Source organism: Osmerus eperlanus, chromosome 2 (genome assembly GCF_963692335.1).
Source record: "Osmerus eperlanus chromosome 2, fOsmEpe2.1, whole genome shotgun sequence".
Lineage (NCBI taxonomy): Eukaryota > Metazoa > Chordata > Actinopteri > Osmeriformes > Osmeridae > Osmerus > Osmerus eperlanus.
In genome coordinates, this window is record NC_085019.1 from 5,799,219 (window position 1) to 5,816,180 (window position 16,962).

General features: G+C 42.8%; 1 protein-coding gene across 3 annotated transcripts; it reads left to right on the forward strand.

Moving 5' to 3' along the window:
* The first annotated feature begins 440 nt into the window (after window positions 1-440).
* nsfa (N-ethylmaleimide-sensitive factor a) lies at window positions 441-16,561 on the forward strand. Of its 3 annotated transcripts, XM_062448378.1 has the most exons (22): window positions 498-598; window positions 5,607-5,624; window positions 7,781-7,866; window positions 8,646-8,745; window positions 8,882-8,921; window positions 9,006-9,172; window positions 9,314-9,421; window positions 9,616-9,691; window positions 10,104-10,259; window positions 10,555-10,754; window positions 10,907-11,072; window positions 11,261-11,335; window positions 11,638-11,921; window positions 12,105-12,261; window positions 12,434-12,567; window positions 12,678-12,744; window positions 12,947-13,026; window positions 13,229-13,363; window positions 13,509-13,622; window positions 13,876-13,931; window positions 14,368-14,415; window positions 15,420-16,561. In XM_062448378.1, exons 1-21 carry the CDS (start codon window positions 587-589, stop codon window positions 14,396-14,398), a joined length of 2,262 nt encoding a protein of 753 aa, XP_062304362.1. In that variant the 5' UTR covers window positions 498-586; the 3' UTR covers window positions 14,399-14,415; window positions 15,420-16,561. The 3 variants fall into 3 exon arrangements, with proteins under 3 accessions (XP_062304380.1, XP_062304362.1, XP_062304371.1); XM_062448396.1 differs by lacking the exon at window positions 5,607-5,624 and having other exon boundaries at window positions 441-598; XM_062448387.1 differs by lacking the exon at window positions 14,368-14,415 and having other exon boundaries at window positions 499-598.
* Window positions 16,562-16,962: the final 401 nt, after the last annotated feature.

Genomic DNA, 16,962 nt, shown 5'->3' on the forward strand with positions numbered 1-16,962 from the left:
TACTTACATATATTGTCCTAAGTGATCATAAACATGCAAGAGCAGTTTCCTGCAAAGGTTTGCTTGAAGGTCACATTTATGCCATGTCTTTCCAATAGCACTGGCTAACACCAGTGGGAGTGGGCAACCAACTTACTGTGGCGCTGTCCGTGGTTCTGAAACGCTTTAGAAATGGTCCAGTCTAGTGTAGGAGCTGTCCAGTGTAGGAGATGTAAGGTGTTTATTGGCACCGAGCAATGTTCTATGAGTAGACCTACTATAGACATTGGCACATGCTTGGATATGTATTAACATAACTCGCATCAACAATAGTGCTATAAGTTGGATTTCGCCACATATATAAATCATGTCGGGAATGTGATGTTAATCGTACAAGACGTTATCACAAGACTTAATCGATTATACTATTTACGTGCAGGGATTGAATGAGCCAATCAGAGGCAAATGCCCAGCCTCCGTTGGCAGTGTGCAGTGCGGAACGATGCATCTTGCGCAGGTTAAAGCCAGTCTGTTGCTGTCCGCTCACAGTGTTGCCGTATGAACTATCCTTCAGAGCTGCATTTCTGAATACCACCTAACGACGAAGATGGCGGCCAGGGTAAGATATTATTCTGTAAAAATAACTCCTCGTAACCCATTCTAAATGTTTGTCAAATATAATTAGAGAACATGCCGAGCTGTTTGACGACGCGGAAAGCTTTTTCTAGCAAACGAATGACACTAACAATTTGCTGCTAGAACGTCGCACCTGAATGTCACAACGACTAATATATCTGTCTTAAATTCCAAATGTATCCAGCTGTGTTTTAGCCATATAATGGGCTGCGCTTTTGTCTGATCTTAGCTTTTAAATATAATATACCACGATTGCATAATCAGATAACAACCAGAGCTAGGAAGCTAACTGTGTATCCTTTGCTTAGCTGAGTGAATTTGTAGCTAATCCTGGATTGTAAATGTCCTTGAACTGACGGACCGAAGAATATGATTATTGAAAAATGCGACCTATGCCTTGAATTTCTTTTAAAAAAAGAATCTGAATCTGAATAATTGCAAACTAGAACGTATGAATTCCAACCTCTTGTGGGTTATCAGCATTGCACTGCATCTATTGCAATAGGTTAGATCTGTGCCTCATTGGGCTGTTGTTCTATTTTTGAGATATACTGATGTAGGCCTAGGTAGGCAGTGTATGATGATATGTAAGTGAACAAACCTGTCAAAGTGCGTAGCGGATTCTAGGCTGGCCAGCTGCAGCCTCGTACTGTGAACTTCACCAGCAACCGCGTCACACGCCCCGCTGTTCTGAGACAGGGACGGGTGTACACTGGTGCAGACACAATCAGATCCAATAATCAAGTCTAATCACTGAACAATTTCAAATTTTCTCTGGATTTCCAAACGAGAGTACTTAATGTAAGCACTACGAACCCAATGATACAACAATGGTGCCAGTCATCTCTTTCGGGGCCTGCAGGAGTCAGACCTGAAACGTCTGGAAATCATGCGTAGGTTTTCTGTTACATTTAGATACTAATATGAGAGGATAGACTAGGACTAAGTGCTTAAAGACATTTTACATGATAAAGAATATGGGTATATTGTGTTTACAAGAATATTTCAGACTAACTCTGTTGAAAAAAATCCAGATAGCGTTGAATTGCCAGCGGAGACTGCATCTCGAGCAAGAGAGATTCTGACCAGTGCTGTTTTGTATATAATTTTTTTCTGCTACATTAATCCATAAAGGCCCAAATCATCAGCACTTCACTAATGGAATGACTGTAAAAAACTTCCAGAAGTTTCATCACAGGAAATGACTGTCAGGGTGGATCTGGGCAAACTTCAATTGCACTCGAATTATAGGGTCTGAAAAATTAATGACTTTATTACTACTTAGTTTGTATTATAGGTGGTGTCACAGGTGGTGTCACATGGTCCAGATTCCTGTGGAAGTCTTCGCCACAGCGAAGTGTGTGTTTGTGATGATGTACAGAGCCTCCGTTGAGGTCCTTTCTCATGGTCATTCGACATGAGTCAACTGTGTCCCATGGCACGTTGCTCCCTCCCCCCTCCCCTTGGTCCTTGTCCCCTTAGCCCTGCGGATGCCTGTCATACAGGGCAAGAGGGACACAGAGCCTCTTAGAATACTAACTGTGGAATGTAGAATAATTAATTAGATGAAGAACATGGATTGGTGTAAACACAGATATGTAGTAGGGATGATTTAGATTTATTCTCTCTGCCTATGATTTGTAAACCGAAACTGCTGGTGTCCTCAACGTATAGTTGAGTGCAGTAGAGTAGCACTTTATTGATTCCCTTGGGAAATTGCACTGTTACGGTAGCAGAGGCAACAACAAAATACAACATGAACAAAGTACTGAATACAATAACAATATACATTTACAACATACAGTACGTAGCACAGTCGTGCAAATACCTTAGCATGTCTAGTCAGTGCAAACATGGAGGGTGCAAAACATTGGCGTGAGAGAGGCATGTTGGCCAACAGCTCATTCTCTTCATCCAAAAGTCATCCAAAAGGCTTTAGTCAGTTGTCATACATGACAATGTATTTTATGCTACCACCTTAGAGGCTCTACGTTTTCCAGCACACAGCCTTCGTGACTTCATCTCATCGTGTTTGTTGCAACATTTGCACCAGTGATCCAGTCCACTTAGAACAGCTGAGCCTTGAAGGTTTCTTTTTTTCAGATAAACAAGGAAAACATGTCAGAGACTGTAGCATCTCTAGACTCAGGCTAGTATTTAGGCTACGTTTCCTCAGTGTTGACAAGCTAGTGAGAACATGCACATTGTTTGTGCGCACAATCTCACTTGTTTTGTGCATTCACATCTGTGTGTGTGTGTGTCAGTTCATGCCAGAAGCAATGTGTGTCTATGAATGTGTTCTAAGACTGGGCTGGGTTTGTGTGTGAGTGGTGCATTCAATGGGGGAGTGTACACATTAATCTGTAATCCCTATGTGTGGCCTCCTCTCGGTGAGCTTTGAGCCGTATCTATATTTGGAGACATACACTATGTACGGTAGGAACAGAACAGGGAAAGACTCTTTGGGAAAGGCACTTAAGTTAAAATTAAAATTGATTGTGAGAAATGAAAAGGATTAGGATTTGTGTGTGGACATGGAGAGTATCCATTATAGAGCTATTGTGTTTTTCTTGCGTGTTGGTGTTTGTCTTCAGAGAGGAACGACCTTCAAACATTGTCCTCTTGCCTGGTCATCCCTTTGAACTCAATGATGCGTTACTTTAGGCTGGAGGCGGGGTCTGAGAGAACCATGCTGTGGAATCAGCCAATAAGAGAAGTGCTAAATAAATCTAATTTGAACTATATTTTGGAATAGGACCAACAGACATGTTTGGTAAATACGTGATGACAAATATGCAATTATTAAATGGTGCCCACTAAAATATTTGATTTTGTCCGCTATGTAGAACTGCTGCTGTGTGTGTCAGTCTGGGAGTTAGTAGGTCTGGCTAAGTGCAATGCCATTCAGTAGAAGAGTCATTGCCATGCTGCCTCTGAAGCATTGATTTAATTTCCCCCCAGTAAAGACCAGAAATTACTTAAGGTGATTTAGCTCAATGAAGAAACAAAATGAGCATAAAAAGTAGCTAATATCTTGAAGCATTCCTGCATTGTTTGTTAATATTGAATGGACTAGCTGTCTTCTAAACCTAGGCAAAGTGTTTTGATGTTGAAAGAAATGTTAGACTGAACTGATTTAAGTTTAGTATTTTGCTCAAGTACATATTTTTTCCATGGCAGACAAGTACATGAAATGCTTTTGTAAAAATGAGAAATGATTTGAATATTGCAGCATACTGCTCCTGGAAACTAGTTACGTGCTAACCTGTTTGCAATTGATCCCCAGCAAAGAGAACACATTGGATACTTCCCTAGGGATTTAGCCTCTTGCATTAAGGAAAAGGACACCATACTATGATAGAAATAGATGTTTTAAACTCTGCCAAGCAGGAGAGAGAGACAGGAGCTGTATGTCCCTTACAAGAAGAGAGTTTTAGGCTATGGTTTAGAGCAGGGGTCCCCAAACTACGGCATGCATTTGGACCGGCCCTCTGAACAATGCCAGACTTTTTTCCTTTTGTTGTTTTTTTTATAGAGAAAAATAAATAAAAACAAATCAGTTCACTGACTAATATGCAGAACTAAGTAAATGTTTTGATTTCAATAGCAATGAATATGAAAAAAGCTAATTACGATAGTAATAATGCTCTTTTAATAGGCTATATATCCCTTGATATGTACGGGTGTACGGTGCATAACAAAATAATAAACGAATCTAGCATAATGAATACATTTAAAATCATAATAAAATCTTCACAATAATACTGGTAGTCACTCTGGCCCATGTAATTTTCTGTTACAGACCGACCCGGCCCAACATTAAAGAAAGGAATAATTATCTGGCCCTCGCAGAAAAAAAGTTTGGGGACCCCTGGTTTAGAGGAAATACATTATATTGGTTCTATTTGTATATATTCTGTAAATGTTGTCTATATTTAGATCCAGAGTTAGACTGAAGGAGACATTTAAAAGAAGTTTGTGAAGCACTAACAATATTTTTGTGTAAAGAACACAGTGCTAAATCTAGCTGCTCAGCTCAGTGGTCGGAGCATATGACTGCAGAGCAAGAAGTTACAGGTTCAAATCCCCCTCCCTATGTCACTGGATAAAAGGGTCTGCCAAATGAATGAATACATGACATTATTATCTGAAACAATGTACAGTACACTATAATTTCATTGTTTATGTTCTTTAACTTTACACAACATGTTTATTTGCAGTCAGTTAGTTTCTTTTGGATAGTCAGGTTCAGTTGATCTGGTAAAATACCAGTACTATATAAAAAAAATACTATATTCTTTTCAATTCAAAATAAACCTTCTGTGCTTGTTTGTGCATGCCAGTGACCCAAGTAAACAGAGCTTGTGAAACCTCTTAACATGACAGTTACTGTGTGACCTTGTGGGAGCTATACTGTACTTCCAGTCCATGGCAAATTTATATTATAGTTGTCTTTTAGGTTTTATATCTTCTTTACCTTCAACTTCAATATATCTTTTTCTCAAGGAAATGTCATTCATTGTACTCCCACGATCATCAAAAGAGCTGTCATGAATACATATCAGTACTCACATTAAAACAATACATGTTTATAATGTGAGGAATATGTAATCCTTATGTCAAATGTACATAAGACTGGAGAACATTATATGGCTGACATATACTCCTTCAATCAGATTTGGGGTGCAACAACCTTAATCAACATGAACTCAAACAAAATAGTCACAGATACATTTTATAGGTAGTGTAAATTGAAGAGGTATTTGGCCTCAACAGGACTTAATGGTCCACATATGTAAAAAAACAAAAATACAACGTTAGAGACCCCAAGACCCCAACTCTGTTCTGCATGCGCCTGCACTGCTGCCTAGGTGGTGTGTGTGTGTGTACCCATGCCTCAGCTTACTGACAGTGTCCCGGCTGTCTCAACTCTCTGTCTTCTGTCCTCTTCCCCCCTCCCCTCTCTGCTTGCCTACGTTGGCCCCCCCAAGGTGGTAATATTTTTCAAGGTATGTATGTACGTACGCTCTCCTGACAAAACAGCCATTTCTTCATGTTATGAACTTCCCCGGCACCACCTGCTAATACTTCGTAGGCGTAATTGGGCAGTCAGCTTCACTAAGCATAATAGCCTCTCTTTGCATACCTGTATTTGCCTCGTTCCTGGGCCTGCAAGCTTCCCTGCAGTGTGTTGCTGCTAGTGTGTTGCTGGTAGAGTCCCAGGAGAAAGTTAGCCCATGTCTGGCATTGCAATTCATTGACTAAGTTGCAACGCATGGGGGGGACAGTGATTGAGCGCAAATACAATTTGTCAGCCACCCCCACCCATACTGCAGCCCACTGAGAATGCGTAGGAAACACAATTGGGGCCCAGTCAGGAAACTGGAAGGTTTTACTTTTTTCCTTGCTAAGGGCGAGCTGGCAGTAAGACAGATTTAGACCTAGGCTAGGCTGCATGTGAGGGTTTTATAGTCCAGACAGGGCTGAGTGCCAGCACCGCAGTGCGCTCCTCCTGGCTCACTCAGATGTCACACCCCGGGCTTCCCTCTTCAACCCAAACATCCCCTTTCCACCCCAAACATGGAGGCATCCATGGCACCTGTCACCCCCAGCCCTGGTCTTCCTGCATCACATGACCTAATCCTCAAATGTCAGACAAAACATATGTACCCCACCCAGCATCCAGCTATGAATGGGTGAGCCAAACCTGAGACCTGATACAATCGAACCTGATTCTGTGCGTTATATCATGAATAAAGTGTGTACAGAATTTTCATCTCTCTGAATGTGGCTTGTCAAAATATTAAAGATCAAGTTGAAAAAAATAAAATAAATAACACCTCTAACCTTGATCGGATATAACAGAAACCAATCTAAAAAATATTTACCAGATCATGATCATAAATATTCACACTTAATCAGTAGTATCGTCATTAAATATTTTACCTAGGAATAACTGGCTCTCAAGAATAAGACCTGTATTTTCAAGACGTTGTTCTCTTTTGATCTTGTACATTTGTGTTGCCATGCCAACCCTTTCCACAGTTCTCATTTGTCGTGTGTGAGTTTTTTCTACTACATTTACATTTACATTTAGTCATTTATCAGACGCTCTTATCCAGAGCGACTTACAGTAAGTACAGGGACATTCCCCCGAGGCAAGTAGGGTGAAGTGCCTTGCCCAAGGACACAACGTCATTTTGCACGGCCGGGAATCGAACTGGCAACCTTCAGATTACTAGCCCGATTCCCTAACCGCTCAGCCATCTGACTCCTACTTCTACTGGTACTAAAATACTGCATGTTTCACATCTTGTCTCTTTTCTCTTTCACCGTTAGTGCTGGCCTGTGGTTAGAGTTTCATAGGAAATATTGGCCGTTGTCCTTGTGATATTGCATGTGTGGGAGACCCCCTTGCTAATTGAATCAGACAAATTGAATAGCAGGAGTCAAACTGAGAATATTTTTATTTGAGCTCGACCATGTTTGTTTGAAGACCAAGGTCATGATTAGATTTGGTACCTTAAAATCCTGTAGGCTAATCTTTCTTTGGTTGTCAGATCAAGCTCATTTCCAACCCCCTGCTGACCCTCTGTATGAGTCTTGATGCACAACAAACATGGAATTCAGTTGTTGCTGTGAGCATTTGCTGCTTTGACGTTGACTAATGTATATCAGGGCTGCCTGCTGGTGTCTGATACAGACCTTGTCCCACCTTCTCCACCAACTGAATCCCCCACATTTCCTCAGGTGTACTCTCTATTACATCTCTCTCTGTCTTTCCGACCCATCTGTCAGTTGCTCCCCCGTACTGTTACTATGTGACTGGGTTACTATAGATACTGAGAAACCTCAACTGTTGGCAGTGTTGATGAAATGTTTTTTCAAATGTTACATACACACTGAAAACATGTGTAATGGTGCATCTCTTGAAAAGAGATAACACAATCTAGTATTTAAATGGATCAACTGGTTTTGTCTGTATCTCAACAGTTACATCTGTAAATCGGTAAATCAAGAAAATGTAAACACCTGTTCCCCGGTCCTTGGAATGCATGTGCACTAAAACCAGAAGGTCTGGGACAAAACTGCTTCGTCATGCAACACCTCCCCTTCAACATCTCTCTCCTCTTTTTCCTCTCTTTCGTTCTCTTTTTTTCTGCAGACAATGCAAGCGGCGCGATGCCCAACAGACGATCTGTCGTTGACAAACTGCGCTGTTGTGAGCGAGAAGGACCTGCAGTCTGGACAGTGAGTAGATTGATCCCTCTTTGGCGCGCTCTACAGGAGTTTTGAAACACTGCACACATCTTCACTGGAGCTGCTTTCTCCTCACAACCGCACAGGCACTCCACTGATATACTCTGAGAACTATATGAGTGTGGTAACTCATGGATATATGTCAGTCGGTATAGCCATGCACAGTTGTGGAGGTGGAGTTCTGGATCTGAACTGTGAGCCATTCTGTTAAAACTTCACTGTAACTACCTGTGGCAAGGATTGGGTTTTGTCCTGTTCAGTAATCCACAGATAATTTGAGATTAGCTGTTAATGCAATCCTCTTTTATGTTACTGTCTAGGAGGGGAAGTATAAAGAGAAATGGCGGCGGCTGTTTGGGAAATATATTGTGATTGTTGTACCTCCCACCACCTCCCTACTATCAGGGATTGATTGAGAAATGTTAAACATTAATAGTTCCAAAGTATCGACCAAAAACAGTTTTTGTTCTTTTCATTTGCCTGCACACTGTGCTGTGTGACCGCACACTTACAGGCCGGATGTGCAAGTTTAGCAAATCTCGCAATTTTTGCTTGATTTTGAAATGATTCAAACCAAAATATTGTTTTTACTGTCAAACCTTTAGATTTATTGGTTGCTGTCAGGATGTGAAGTTTATTTCAGCGAATATGACAAAAAGTGGTTCTCAACAGCTTGGCCTACCCTGCATAACATGGATTTAACATCCTTGATCAAATATAGGGCAGTTGTTTAGGCTACATGGTCAATAAATCTCTAACCCTCCACGTAGACATGTTTCTGTGAAGACCACACCCAATCACAAGTTTGTGTTCACGGTCAAGAGCCACCACACGGTCGTCCCTGGCACCATCGCCTTCAGTCTGCCACAGGTAAACCACCTGATACGACGCACCTGCTAACACAAACCACATGTCTGCTCCCTTCGTTATGCTCACAGCTACAGCACTTTCACGATGTTCGCCACAATTTCGGACTAACGTGGCTCACATTCTGTCTTTCTCACAGAGGAAATGGGCGGGTCTGTCCATCGGGCAGGAGATTGAAGGTAACCCACCTACCTTTGAGAAATATTCATGAAAACGTAGGCTTTCCCCTCTCATTCGTATCTGTTCTTTCATCTCCTCTCCAGTGTCCAACTACAACTTTGACAAGTCCAAGCAGTGCGTCGGAGCCATGACCATAGAGATCGACTTCTTACAGAAGAAAAGCACTGACACCTCTCCCTACGACTCGGACAAGATGGCTAGCGAGTTTATCCAGCAGTTTAATAACCAGGGCTTCTCTGTCACTCAGCAGGTCAGGGGAAAAACACACATGCACACACATGCCTGCACACACACACACACACACACACACACACACACACACACACACACACACACACCCACACACCACATCATCTACAATAGCTAAGCTGTGGCTTTTGGTCTTCCACAGTTGGTGTTCAGTTTCTGTGACAAGCTCTTTGGTCTGATGATCAAGAACATCGAGGCGATGGACGCCAGCATCCTCAAAGGGGAGCCAGCGTCAGGGAAGAAGCAGAAGGTACCTGGTGTTCCAGCACAGTCCTGGTGTTCCAGCACAGTGTTCAGCTATATAACCTAACCTAATCATCATTATTTTTAACTGATTTGATGCCGGAGTCAGTCTGTTTTCAGAGCTAGGTTGTGTGTAACCCTCACCTGGGTGTGGGAAGGATGTTGTGCACCTGACGACCTGTCTCCTCTGCTCTCTTCCAGATTGATATTGGGCTGCTGGTGGGAAACAGCCAGGTGATCTTCGAGAAGGCAGAGAGCTCCGCCCTCACACTTGTTGGTAGGTTCTAGATCATTCCTCACAAAAGTGGGCACATGACCCCTCTGAACAGGTAACACATTCTAAATCAGAATGGAAAACAGCATCAGATATATTTCAGTACCTACTACTACTACTAGTACCACTGTTTCTTGTTCTTAAATTATTATTTTGACATTAGATGTTGCTGGAATCGCAATCTGTTAGATGTCTCACTGGTCTCCACATGTCTCTGTACATTTACATTTAGTCATTTAGCAGACGCTCTTATCCAGAGCGACTTACAGTAAGTACAGGGACATTCCCCCCGAGGCAAGTAGGGTGAAGTGTCTTGCCCAAGGACACAACGTCATTTGGCACGGCCGGGAATCGAACTGGCAACCTTCTGATTACTAGCCTGCTTCCCTAACCGCTCAGCCACCTGACTCCACAGGGAAGGCCAAAACCAAAGAGCAGAGACAGAGCATCATCAACCCTGACTGGAACTTTGAAAAGATGGGCATCGGTGGTCTGGACAAGGAGTTCTCCGACATCTTCCGCCGTGCCTTCGCCTCCCGAGTCTTCCCTCCTGACATTGTGGAACAGATGGGTAAGCTTTTTGCCACTCATCCATCCAGAATACAACACATTTTCCAGGAAAAACTTCAGACTGTGTCACTGTGTCAAGAAGGAGACTGTTATAATGCAGTGATGAGTTGGTTTATTGACATTGGGACATTGGTTTCTTAATAAAGGTTATTTTCGACTTAAATCAGACAAAACCTTTTATTATTATACCAAAGCTCTTATCCAGTCCTGCTTCGTTGCTCATTAGTATCCATCCATCTTTAGAGAGGAAAACCTGAGTTGGTTGTGATGTTTTTCACACCCATGTCCCCTCCTAGGGTGTAAACACGTAAAGGGCATCCTGCTGTTCGGTCCCCCTGGATGTGGTAAGACCCTGATGGCCAGGCAGATCGGGAAGATGCTCAACGCCCGCGAACCCAAGATCGTCAACGGCCCTGAGATCCTCAACAAGTACGTGGGCGAGTCGGAGGCCAACATCAGGAAACTGTTTGCTGACGCAGAGGAAGAGCAAAAGAGGGTGAGTGGATCAAACGCCTGCCTGTTTTGTTTGTGTGTTCAAAATCACACCAATCTCTACATTTAAATATCGTAACTGAAGAACAGTAACACAAGTTAATAAAATGTAAATGTGTTGTCCAAGTCTGTTAACCTGTCGGATCCTCCTGGTAGCTTGGTGCCAACAGCGGACTCCACATCATTATCTTTGATGAGTTGGATGCCATCTGCAAGCAGAGAGGCACGGGCCAGGGCAGCACAGGTGTGCACGACACGGTGGTCAACCAGCTGCTGTCAAAGATCGACGGGGTAGACGAACTCAACAACATCCTGGTCATTGGTAGGACACGGTCCTATTTACCTGCTCAGACATAGACTCATGAAACGATGCTATAAATACACACATAGCGAAAAATACATCTCTGAAAACCACCGAAAAATATGATTCTGCACTCCTGTTTACTGTACTCCCATCTCTCTTCCATCTTCCTCTCCTTTCTTCCCTTTCCTCTGTCTCCCTCCATCCAGGGATGACCAACAGGCCTGATCTGATAGATGAAGCTCTAATGAGGCCTGGCAGGTTTGAGGTCAAGATGGAGATCGGTAAGAGCGACATGTAGATTATTGTGATTGTGATTACCGGTACTGTGGTTGGCTATGTGCCTTCATTCTGCATTTGTGTCTTTGTCTCAGTATCTCTTCCGTGTCTCACTGTGTCTTTTCTCTCTCTGTCTTTAATCTCTCTCTCTCTCTTTCTCTGGCACTATTCCTCTTGATATGTCTGCATCTCTTTCTTTCTCTCTCTCTCTCTCTCTCTCTCTCTCTCTCTCTCTCTCTCTCTCTCTCTCTCTCTCTCTCTCTCTCTCTCTGTCTTTCTCTCTCTGTTTCTCTCTCTCTCTCTCCAGGTCTTCCTGATGAAAAGGGGCGTGTCCAGATCCTCAACATCCACACCAATAAGATGCGAGACTTTGGCCTTCTAGGAGGTGATGTGGACGTGAAGGAGCTTGCTGCTGAGACCAAGAACTACAGTGGTGCTGAGCTGGAGGGGCTGGTCAGAGCCGCCCAATCCACAGCCATGAACCGCCACATCAAGGCTACAGCCACAGTGGAGGTGGACACGGACAGAGCGGAGAAGCTGAAGGTCACCAGAGATGACTTCTTGGGCTCCCTCAACAACGACATCAAACCTGTAAGTCTGGAGCTAAAGACTCCACCAGCTCCTATTCTGCACACAGACCACTGAACGGAATAAAAAAAATACTTTACCCCTCCATTTCAGAACGTCAATTCACAATTTTCTCACATATCAGCGTTGTGGTATAGTCCTGCTGAGTCAGATGAGTGAGTGTGGCACCTCATGTTCCCTCCGCAGGCGTTTGGTACCAACCAGGAGGACTATGCCAGCTATATCATGAACGGCATCATCAAGTGGGGCGACCCAGTCACACGGGTCCTGGATGACGGGGAGCTGCTGGTGCAGCAGACCAAGAACAGCGACCGCACACCCCTGGTAGCCGTGCTGCTGGAGGGTAAGGCCTGTTCACGCACACACACACACACACACACACACACACACACACACACGCACACAGACAGACACACACAGACACAAAGACGGCCAGAAATATAAAGAAACACACTTTCTTCACTGTCATTATACACTTTGTGGGTGGATAAAAACACTGCCCCCACCACCACCAGGACCTGCCCACAGTGGGAAGACAGCCCTGGCAGCCAAGATCTCTGAGGACTCCCAGTTCCCCTTCATCAAGATCTGCTCTCCAGACAAGATGATAGGACACTCCGAGATTTCCAAGTGCCAGGCCATCAAGAAAGTAGGCGTCTCCCACGATCTGTCTATCTATATTTATGCCGCTTTATCTTTCATCCTCTCTTTTTTTCTCATCTGTAAGTGTGTTTGGGACCCATTTCCGTTTTTACACAGATATTTGACGATGCATACAAGTCCCAGCTCAGCTGTGTGGTAGTGGACGACATAGAGCGCCTCCTTGGTCAGTATCCACTTCCTGTCTGTTAATGATTTCCCCTGAAAACTTCTGTACTGTTCAGTCTGTTATGGCCCCGTAGTCTTTAAATTGACATTACCCAGTCAGTGACTGCTGACTGCACTATAACTGGGATGCTTATGAGTTCTTTCACATACTCTCATAAGTCGCCTTTACCTAACTTCCTGGTCCCCTCCCCTATCTGTAGACTATGTGCCTATTGGCCCTCGCTTCTCGAACCTGGTCCTGCAGGCTCTGCTGGTGCTGTTGAAGAAGGCTCCCCCTAAAGTATGTGTTTATAGATCTGTGTGTGTGTGTGTGTGTGTGATAGAGCAATAGGAAGAGAGAGGGGTGTAGGGAGAGAGAAAGATGGAAAAGAAAGAAAGAAAGAAAAGAAGAAAAAAAGAGAATCTGTTTTTATGTGTATCTGTTTGAATGTGGATGTGTGTGAGTGTGTATGAGCATGGGGGTATAACTCTGCTCCTTGCAGGGTCGTAAGTTGCTGATCATCGGCACCACCAGCCGCAAGGACGTCCTCCAGGAGATGGAGATGCTGGACGCCTTTAGCACCACCATCCACATCCCCAACATCTCCACTGGAGAACACCTGGTGGAGGCCCTGGAGGTACATACACACACACACACACACGCGCATCCAAGCACATACACACAAACACACACAAATACAAATAAGCACATGCACACACACACAAACAGACACAAACACAGCATTTACCGTAGTTAAGCTTACATTGGGTGTCATGTGTCAGCTGCTTGGCAGTTTCACTGAGCAAGAGAGAGCCACCATTGGCCAGCAGATCAAGGGGAAGAGGGTGTGGATCGGCATTAAGAAACTACTCATGCTCATCGAGATGTCCCTGCAGGTGAGAAACAGCAGCATGTCTGTAGGGTGCATTGCGTATGGGCGACAAAGTGAAAAATATGTTACGGTTTCTGATTGCATCATTGAATTTCTTTCGGAATAAATAAAGGAAATATAATTGCACTTCTATTGAGTAAAATACTCGAGACATTCCACATTTGAACTTTGGACACTGTGTTCAATTTGAGTCAGGATAAGGAAACCCATGGTGGAGACAGGTTGTTGATGTTTTATTTCTGCTGCTTTCCCTCCAGATGGAAGAGGAGTACAGAGTCACCAAGTTCCTCTCTCTGCTGAAAAACGAGGGGGCGTGAGTACTCCCTACACTCCTCCAGCCAATCACCACCTCCTCTCTGCATGCCAATCACTCACAATCACCCAATCACACTTACCTTCCTTTCTACACCCCTCCCTTTAACCTATATCACATATATCCCACCAGCTGTGTTGTGTAACAAACAAATACACACATTTACATAGGGGAACATAAACTGTAACATGTTCTTACAAGTATTGATTGAACATGGTTTGCCTACTTGACCGAGACATGAGTTACAACTTTGTGTCAAAGCCACACACATGCGCGTAGACCTACACACACGCAGACACACACACAGACACACGTAGGGACACAGACTCATACCTATATGCACAAACACATGCTCAGTGCGTCCAGACCCCCCCCCCCCCCCCCGTAACCACGAGTATGATGGCTTGACCGCTGGTTTTCATTTTGTCATCGCCAGGTTGGATGACGCCAATCACATCAGAATTTAAGCACTCTCTTTCTGATGGTAAGATCATCAGCTATCGAGGTAGCTCGCTGTTGCTTAACGACTCTACGTCTACCTCAACTACAGTAGCACTCAGTGGCTTAAGCATCGAGAAGTAGTTTGGCCATAGTTTCCCCAAATGTAGAACTTATATAATTCCTGTTATCTCGATGTGCTTACTTTTAGTCAATGTTTTGTTCATGTTGTGCTCTTTCTCTTTAATGACAAAGAAAATCATGACATGTTTAACGAAAGCAAGGAACGCCAAACATCATAGAACAGTTTTGGACACAAGCCAGCACCATACCCGTACTGTACCTATACATACCCCTGCCTCATTAGAATTCACCCACAACACTTTGGTAATCTTCAATTGCCTGCTGTCCCACCCTCATAAGGCAGTCATGACTATGGCATACCGTATATTGAAACATATCTAGTCAGGTGATTGTTATATAATCATGACAGATACTGTATTTTGGGCCATCAGAATCTTGATTCTGTACGTACATATGCATGACATGACCTTTCCGTTGCCCTCTACTTCAGGACAATTATGATAAAACATAACATGAGCCTCTGTCCCACGTGCTGCTCTTATAACAATGTGATTCATAATGATTTCATATGTTGCCTGCTTTGATGATATCATGATACTACTAATTTTTTAGCATGTCACACAGACCTTAAGACTCCTATAGAGATACTGACCACTGTAGCAGGGTGGTGGCTGTCACATGATTAAAACATCATCCAGTATGGTATGTAATGTACTATGGTATGTAATGTACTATGTTATGGTATGTAATGTGCTATGGTTAAAGCAGAGAATGGTGGTTCTCTTCTTCTTTTGTAGCATTTTAAATCCTGTTCATTTTTTGTTTGACGCAAGACACCATCCTGCCTATTGTTGGTGTTGTGTGAGTACACTGGTTTACCAATGCCTGCTGGACAGGTGAATGGCATGGAAGCCTTCATTCATAAGTGACTGACGCTCTTGTTGTGCTTGTTCATCTTTTCTCCAGTGATCGCAATGCCTACGAGTACAAGTAGATGATAGGGACCCTCGGAGGAGAGGAAGTAAAGAAAGACAAGAAGGAGAAGGGGAAGACACCCTCTGTTCATTAGTCCTCCATCGATCTATCTGTTTGTTCACTCAGTCAGATTCAATCCCCTCTCATTTAGAGCATGTTTCCATGGCAACTATGACCGTCAAGTCCCTCGTCCGGAAACTCACAGAAACCTGTTGAGAAGTGTGCTGTTACAAAAATGTTATTTGTACATACTGGCGATATGGGTTGCAAAGTGCTGTCTTGTGCATTGTGAGTATTTAGCCTGGTATGTTTTAGTTTCATGTATTTGTAGTAACTTTATCCCGGTATACATAGCTGTATTTATTCAGAATGATAAGAGCTTCGAAGATTATATGTACTGTATGCTATATATTCATTAAACACACAGACATGTATACACAGTATACACATGACAGGCAAGTCATTAAGCCATTTGAATATTCTGATGTGAAAAATGAAAGGCTTTTAGTAAGTGTGTTGTGGAAGTGTGAAGTGCTATGTAGGGTGTATGTGTTTATCCTGTACATGTAGCTTGTTTATTTATTGTATATAGTATATATATAAATACAATATATAATGAACAAATACAAATCACTGTTGACTATTGGGTAATATATCAGTATGGTTTTTCATATCACTCCAAATGTTCTTTTTGCCAGAAGATTGTAATGGTTGTCGTCAGTCCAGTCTAACTGTCAGTACAGTGTAGGAGTGGCCTCAGTGTTAAACGATTCAGCACTTGGACAATGCAATGATTCACAAAATGGACAATGCTAGAAAAGAAACCTTTAGTACTTATCAAATCAGTACTTTGTGTGATTTCAATTTTTTGTGTGTTCAGTTTTGTGGATTTTCTGTGTCTAAAACTGTATGCATGTGTGTATGCGTGTGTGAGTGTTTGTTTCCACTGAATCCAAACCTACCAATTTGTTGGTGTAATGCATTTGTTGATTTATTATGATGTGTGACCAGTGATTTTTTTCCAAAACTCTTTTTATGTTCTTTATGATCATTGACAGTGCGTGTCAACAAGCAGATGTATTATTGCAATAAAAGCACAGATACACAGGCAAAAGAAGAAGAAAAAGCACCTATCTGGTCTCACGAGTTCTGTTTGCTGTTGGGTTTAAGTGCCGTGTAAGTGTTCAAATTTGACATTGTCCTGACTACATCATTCATATACAAAAACTTGTAACTGGGTGAACACACAGATACCTGAACACAAAATCTCATTATGGTCTTCAATGACTGGATAAAATATAAAAATGGCAAAGATTCATCTTTGAGTCAACACAATTTAGTCAGTTATGTTTTGCCACGAATAAACCGTTACAATAAAGGTTAAGATTGAATTCGCGTAGTCGCTATGGAGTCCAGTCAATAAATGTTTGGATTATTGTTTTAGTTATTTTATCACTTAGGCTATATCATTGCGTTCAAATGAATGTATAAAACAGCTACATGCATATTGCAGCAGGCGCTTGGATATAACCCC